The sequence below is a fragment of the Engraulis encrasicolus genome, chromosome 6, assembly GCF_034702125.1.
Source record: "Engraulis encrasicolus isolate BLACKSEA-1 chromosome 6, IST_EnEncr_1.0, whole genome shotgun sequence".
Taxonomy (NCBI): domain Eukaryota; kingdom Metazoa; phylum Chordata; class Actinopteri; order Clupeiformes; family Engraulidae; genus Engraulis; species Engraulis encrasicolus.
In genome coordinates this window covers 15,835,381-15,842,880 of record NC_085862.1, presented here as the reverse complement: position 1 = coordinate 15,842,880, position 7,500 = coordinate 15,835,381, and the positions used below count along the sequence as shown (strand labels likewise).

General features: G+C 45.2%; 1 protein-coding gene across 1 annotated transcript in view; it reads right to left on the bottom strand.

The window, feature by feature from the left end:
• The window catches only part of LOC134450791 (collagen alpha-1(XXIV) chain), a 196,981-nt gene that overhangs the window by 130,739 nt on the left and 58,742 nt on the right, over positions 1–7,500 (bottom strand). Inside the window, exons 8-11 of the mRNA XM_063200774.1 lie at positions 6,878–6,922; positions 4,792–4,845; positions 4,222–4,266; positions 602–655 (exon numbers count right to left, since the gene is read on the bottom strand). Coding sequence (XP_063056844.1) covers positions 602–655; positions 4,222–4,266; positions 4,792–4,845; positions 6,878–6,922 — 198 coding nt within the window. The remainder of the gene's footprint in view (positions 1–601; positions 656–4,221; positions 4,267–4,791; positions 4,846–6,877; positions 6,923–7,500) is intronic.

The window sequence follows — 7,500 nt, the reverse complement described above, 5'->3', positions numbered from 1 at the left end:
TTACAGAGTAAAGGCCTGTTCACATCTACAGTGGTAACTATGAAGATACCTGCAACTATAAAGATACGTAAATCTGGACAAGGCTCTATCTATAGCAAACAGGCCCAGGTCCACAGTAGTCTTCCTCCACTAAGAACATGTACGAACTAAAAACCTTCGCAAAGGACAAGACAAAACACAGACAGACGAAATTATTCAGTGTGGTTAAACAAGGCCTGCCAGTAACCGCATCAGTATTCAAACAAGGAGAGTTGGCTTCTCCCAGCAAGCTCACTGGTGATGGAAAAGAAATTAGCTACTGAGTTATAGTCGTACTGGTGGACGTTATGCAAGGCGATGGGAAGAAGAACGCGTGTGTGTGTGTGTGTGTGTGTGTGTGTGTGTGTGTGTGTGTGTGTGCGTGTGCGTGTGCGTGTGCGTGTGCGTGTGCGTGTGCGTGTGCGTGTGCGTGTGCGTGTGTGTGTGTGTGTGTGTGAGAGAGAGAGAGAACGTGTGTACGTGTCTTCTATACATAAGAAAATATGAATACATGCAGTTTTCCTGGTCTCGGTTATTACAATGCAGCCGAGGAAGACTCCACATGTCAGCTCAGATGACTTACTCTTTCTCCTTCGAGCCCAATTGGTCCAGCCACACCTGGGGGACCGATGAATCCCTAGAAAGACAGACAGACACACATCCAATTACAGGAGCAGACACTGCACATCCAAAGGCTTCACTGGTGGCAATGCGTCCCTGCTGATATATCTAGTGTATAAACTCATTAAGTCATATACGGTTAAGCTGCATTTTATTTAACGTGCACTGTTCCGACAGTGGAACATTTAGCTATTTTTTATTGAAAAAGCTTCACTACCATCGTACTACAATACAGCAACTTTACACAGAGTCGTTAGTAATGTGTCATGATTTGCATCATCATTGCCATCCTGGTAACAGCAGATGTGTAGCAGCCATGTCATAATGCAGAAATAACAGAGAGATTGGATAAGATGATTACTCCTAGAATCTCTGGTAATAATCTTTGGAATACTGCTCTGGGATCTACATAATGTGTCTGTTTGGACACATGGAAATGCAGAAAGGAAAAACAAAACTCAGGGTTCAAGATAGGAGCATACCAGAATATCATTCATCACAAGTTTTGGTTTGTCAATAAACAACAACAGAAGATGGCTATCAGAAGAATAAATAAGAGGACAACCTCTTAACTACAGCCTACAGCTGTTCATACTCATCCTTGATTACTATATGGAAAAGTATTCTCTTGGTCGCATCAAAACATCAGGATCCCAGTGAATTTATAAGCTATGTAGAATCCAGTAAAAGATTTACTGTGCTTTGGTTTCTACCAACGCACTTAGGTCTAGGCTATTGGAACTTTCTACAGTATGTTGGGGGCGGGGAGACAAGGCTCAGAAGTAAAGTGCTTACAGCAGCACTTTTAGCTTTTAGGCAGTTTTGATGTGCTCCAAGGCTCTGCGCTTTGGGCTTGTGAAGGGACGGATTATAATTCTATGGGCCCCTGGGCCATGCAACAAGATGCCCCCCCCTAAAAAGCTTCTAAAACTTCTAAAAAACAATTCAAGGTTTTAGACCAGATGTTTGAGTCCCTATATTAAAAGTGTGATTTTGAACACAGTTTGAGAATGGAAACAGAGCCTTGGCCCCCTTGACTCTTGGGCCCTGGGCTTGGGCCCAGTAGTCCCGTGCAGTAATCAATCCTGGGCTCTGCGTCTTGGGTTTGTGGTGTCCTTGTGATGTCTTCTTGTTATGTAATTTATTTGTTCCTGTCTGAACTGCTCATCCAAGACCAGCTAACAATTCCAATACCGCTTTACAAACACTAGTAAAAGTGTCCCTAACCATCCTCCCTCCCTCCCTCCCCCCTGCCTTCCCATTCGCTTGTTCTGCTATGATGACTTTCTCCCTCTGTGTCCATAAGCTCAATCCTCCGCAGCATGAGCATCAAAAGTAGTGTCCAGAGTGTGCACACATCCAATGAAACAGATGGCGGATCAAACAACAAACGTGAAGAAAAAGAAGAAAAATCCACACACGGTGGCTGCAAAGACCGCTTGAGGTCGAGCCGTTGTGTTAATAAATCGGTGAGCAGCAACAGTGTGAGGATTTTTCTCCTTTTTTATCAAGCAAGTGTACCCATCAACTTCTGACTTCTACTCTGACACTGATAGTATCTGGAATTTACTACAATATTCAGGTTCCATCAACAGTTTTAATGCTTTGCAAGCATAAGCCTGTAGATTGTTGACATAAATCAAGCAAGTATCTCGTAGCTGAGCAAGCTAGCATATTCCATGCAAGCGGTACAGCTCATCGATTCACTTGCATAATAACATTTATATACAAAATATACCTACAGTATGTATTGATATAATTCCATGGATGTCATTACTGGTAATTTGTTATATCACATACTGGTACAGCAGACACTGATTGGTCTGGTCTTGACTGGATACATACATTAACTTTGGGCTTTGGGTGAAGCTTTGCACACTTTTTCAGCCTTTAAATCGGCTCTAGTTGGGATTGGTCTACAGTACGTTTTACGTGTAGTGTAATTCCATGGACACTATAACTGATACATCGTCATATCACATGCGGTACTGCATGTGATCAACACTGCTCAGTCTTATCTGGATACGTGCATTCACTTTGAAGGTTAGGTGAAGGTATGCAGTCTGCATCTTTTTAAAGCACTCAAATCGACCTTATATTAGTAGTTGGCCTTGCTTGGGTCGAATGGAGCCCAGTTTTGGGTTACAGTAATCAAGCAGGAGTGTCAGGCTACTTTATTACTCTACTGCATCATGCGTCGGCATGGCATGGCTTGGCCATTACCTCACCATTCATTCATAACACATGTGCCGGTCAGGATGAGCTGGGAGTCTGTTTTCATTCGTATTAAGACAGTGTGGGGATATGGGAGAAGTGGTGGGGTAGTAGTGGTGGTGGGGTGGGATGGCTGGGGCATATATATATACATAAAAATGAAGGCTTGTGGTGGCCCAAGGTTGACCAGCTCCATATCCACAGCTGAGGCTGGGAGGAGAGACGGCAGGTTATCTGTGATGTTTTGGTTTCCCCGGTAAGTGAAATCACATGGCCAGTCAGTCAAGATGAAACAAGATAGACGGAGGTCACTAAAGCTCTTTCTTTCCCTTCTTTCCTTTCTTTCTTTCCTTTCCTTCTTTCATTGTTTTTTTCTTTTTCTCTCTCTCTCTCTCTCTCTCTCTCTCTCTCTCTCTCTCTCTCTCTCTCTTTCGCTCTCTCTCTCTCTCTCTCTTCCCCTCACCCCACCACCGGACTTCTCCTCCCTTCTCTTCCTCCACCACTGTTTGCCATTCTTGTCTGTGTTCACGTTCTCTCCTCCTCCTCCTTTGACATTCCTCGGGGGGTGTTGCAGAAGGCCAGGCTTTTGGAAATGCCTCTGCAGCGCCCTGACATGAAACAATGCGCTGATTTGTAGTTTTTAGATGCAACTCATTACGGCTTTGAGTCAGTGACGTGATCTTGTCTTTTTCTACTTTTCATCTTGAACTTTCTTCTACCGTTTTACACTCGCTCTTTCTTGTCTTTTTCTTTCTCTTTCTCTCTGACTCCCTCCCTTCTTTTCCTGAGCTCTGTCTTAAATCCCCCTGCTTTCTTTCACTGTAACCCTACCCCCACCCCTTCTCTCTCTCTCTCTCTCTCTCTCTCTCTCTCTCTCTCTCTCTCTCTCTCTCTCTCTCTCTCTCTCTCTCTCTCTCTCTCTCATGCCGGGTGCTTCCTGAGGAGTAAACGCTGTGTGTGTGTGTGTGTGTGTGTGTGTGTGTGTGCATGCGTGCGTATGTGTGTGTGTGTGTGTGTGTGTGTGTGTGTGTGTGTGTGTGTGTGTGTGTGTGCGTGTGTGCGTGTGTGCATGCGTGCGTACGTGTGTGCATGCGTGCGTGTGCGTGTGAGTGAAGTCAGCCGACACGTTGTGTTAAATAACACAGGCCCTTGAACAGCCTCTAGTGGTGTAGTGCAGCTCCACAGAGACGGCACACTGACCCCAGGTCAGGCGCCGGGCGAACAGGAATGGTAGCCTGAGCCGCCCGCCTGCCACTGTCTAATCCTCTCAGGAAATTAAAAACTTCACATTTTAACAGCACGGGAAGGAAGGAAAAGCAGAAAGAGAAGAGAAAGAGGGGAGGAGAGGAGTCTTTTGCTTCTACTTACATTGACACCTTTAGGACCTGGGTTACCTTCTGGCCCGGCGGACCCCTGAAACAGAGCAGAAGTGAGCCGGAGAATGCACTAGCCCTCTCTAAGCAGGGCCGCCATGTTATATGAGGATACATGTGCCAATAGGCTTTACACAGACAGTAGATGAGAACACATTACATTACATTGCATTACATTACAGGGCATTACACTTAACTAACACTTTCATCCAAAGCAACTTAGTTATTTACAGGGCATATTGGTTACAGTCCATGGAGTAATGTGGGGTTAGGTGGTTTGCTCAAGGGCACTTCAGTCATGGATGGAAGTAAGTGTGGGAAGATGGGAATACCACTTGCTTTACATTACAAGAAAATGTAAAAATGTGACTGTGTGAATACAGGATATACCGGTACGGATTACATATTCAGATGGTTACATAACGTGTGATTTTTCCACTCCAGTGAGGCATATCATTTGAGTGGTGCATTCTGGGTAGATAGGGTAAGGTATGGTGGCACACATGGTACTGCAGTGGAGAATTCTGGGTAGAGTAGTTTTGTAAGTGGATCGTGGTCACTGCACCTGCCTGCCAGGGTAACCTGCTGCCCCAGTCTCGCCTGCAAGTCCTGGCAAGCCCTGCAGAAGGAGAGAGAAAGAAAGAGAGAGAGAGAGAGGCAGAGAGAGAGAGAGAGAGAGAGAGAGAGAGAGAGAGAGAGAGAGAGAGAAAGAAAGAAAGAAAGAAAGAAAGAAAGAAAGAAAGAAAGAAAGAAAGAAAGAAAGAAAGAAAGAAAGAAAGAAAGAAAGAGAGGGGGCATGAAAGATGAGAAACTATGCCAGGGGAGAATAAGAAAGGTATTGTTCTGAGCTGCCCCCAGCACCACCACCACCCTCCACCCCCCACCCCCCAGCCTGTGAGCCCCTCCCCCCCTCCCCATGCCATGTCCACAGGCCCCCGTGCTGAAATACCCATCTCCTTCCAGCACCCCACCACCACCACCCCCACCCCCTGGCACCACTCCAGGTCAGAGGGCGAAACATGAGCTGAATTGTTATCTGCCGCTATTACAAGAGCATCCCAGCTTAGGGGAATAGAGAGGACAAAATAGTGCTACCTACCTACCAACCTACGATAGCTGTCGCTCTACCTAGCTACCTAATGACATGGCCTTCGCTTGCTCTTGAAGACCAAATAAGGGTTAAGGCTACACGGTACACCTCATCTGCCAAAGCCCTGTCCTGTCCTGAATAGCCCCCTTTACAAAGGCTCCTATTGATATGTGAGCCCCTTATTATGCTGATATGGGAATAATGAATGTAATTAGTAGAGGGCGATAATCAAGACCTGGGGCACATCACAGGTACAGGAGCTGCTTGCCCAATATCTCTTTGTGGCAGTTCTGAACCGAAAGAAAACAGAAAAAAATATGACCACCAGAAATTCTGGGGTTTTATTTCTTTTCGAAACAAATTTCTCTCTAGAAGAGACAATAAAGGCTCATCCTAACTAAATATTTATATTTTGTGGGAGATATATATTTTTCCTTTAGTTTTTCTCCCCTTCTGCACTCACACGAGGCTTGAAGCCCTCTAACTAAGGCCACTACAGTGAGCAAGGCCAGATTAAGATGGTATGGGGCCCCCTAGTCTATAGGTTTCTCTAGGGCCCCGCAGAAGACAAATTCCACAGGAAAAATTAGGTAGACGCAGTCACAATTTCCAGCCAGGTATTAACAAGATCGAAAGCTTAAACTCAACAGCAAACTCCTTTTTCAGTTCTGCATCTTTTAACAATTCTGCAATTGTTGATGGTTTCCCTCCCACTCTGTCCAATCGTGGCCTCGCCAAGCAGGAGGGGGCCTATAGCGTTACTCCAGACCTAACAGTAAGGCCAGCTGGAGACTAGGATCTTCCAACCAAACCACCGACCGAAAGTATTTACAGTTGGTTGGCGAGGGCCAGGAATGGGGTTGCTGAACATGAGTGCTGCTTGGCACAAGGGCTTGTGTAATTGTCAGGTTCTTACACCCTCAGGCTTCCTGTCCTGTGTAAAGGAAGTGAAGATAGGCTGGCAGAGAGAAAGACGCAGGGATGATAGAAGGTGTGATGACATGAAGAAGCAGCTGAGAGGAGGGACACAGCCGCCGGTGACATGCAGACCACAGCTGTGTGTGTGTGTGTGTGTGTGTGTGTGTGTGTGTGTGTGTGTGTGTGTGTGTGTGTGTGTGTGTGTGTGTGTGTGTGTGTGTGTGTGTGTGTGTGTGTGTGTGTGTGTGTGTGTGTGTGTGTGTGTGTGTGTGTGTGTGTGTGTGTGTGTGTGTGTGTGTGTGTGTGTGTGTGTGTGTGTGTCAGTCTGTCTGCAAATTACTGTCTGTATGTGTCTGCGTGGGATTGTGTGTGTTCTGAAAAGCATGACCGAATGGGTAAGAGTGAGAAGATAGACAAATCACAGGGAGAGATTTTCTGGGTGTCAAGTGTTCATGTGAAAACAGAAACAAAATAGAAAGCGAGAGAGAGAAAGCGAGGGCGAGAAAACAAAGTTGAGAAACTGAGAGAGCAGAGAGAATGAAGATGTACGGCCATTGCTACATGATCTTGATCTTGAATATATCCCTCGACAGCTTAACGTGTCAGAAAATGCAGAGACGTGTGGAGCGTGTGAAACACAAACCTGATCTCCTGGCAAACCTGGAGGTCCGGGATAGCCTTTTGGACCCTGTGGGCAGAACCACACGAACAATCAATGCAGGAAATACACCAACAATTTATGTGAAGACAACACAAACACTCAATGCAAGAATAGCACAAACAACAATTTACGTAAAGACGACACAAACAATTAATGCAAAGACAACACAACCGCTCAATGCAAGAATAACACAAACAATTTATGTAAAGACAACACACACAATTAATGCAGACACCACAACCACTCGATAGAACCGCATCAACCCAACCAGTTTTTGATGACAGCTACCGGTAAGTGAGTGTCAGTATGGTTCAGTATGTACAGTGAGTGAGTATACAGCGCTGTATGTACATGATGTGTGTAATGAGTGATGTGCATGTTGGCTTTGTGCAATGTGTATTATGTATGCTGCTGGACAGTTTTCAAGATTAATAAAATATCTGTACTAATAATCCAGTACTAAAGCTTTTCACAATGGTCTACATTAGTGTTTCTTACTACAGTAAAAGGATAATACACAATTTCTTGGTAGTCTGCAGTCTCTCAGAATTTTTCTGACTTGCCCAGATTCTGTGAAATGAAAATAAATGCATTCTGGTGGTGGC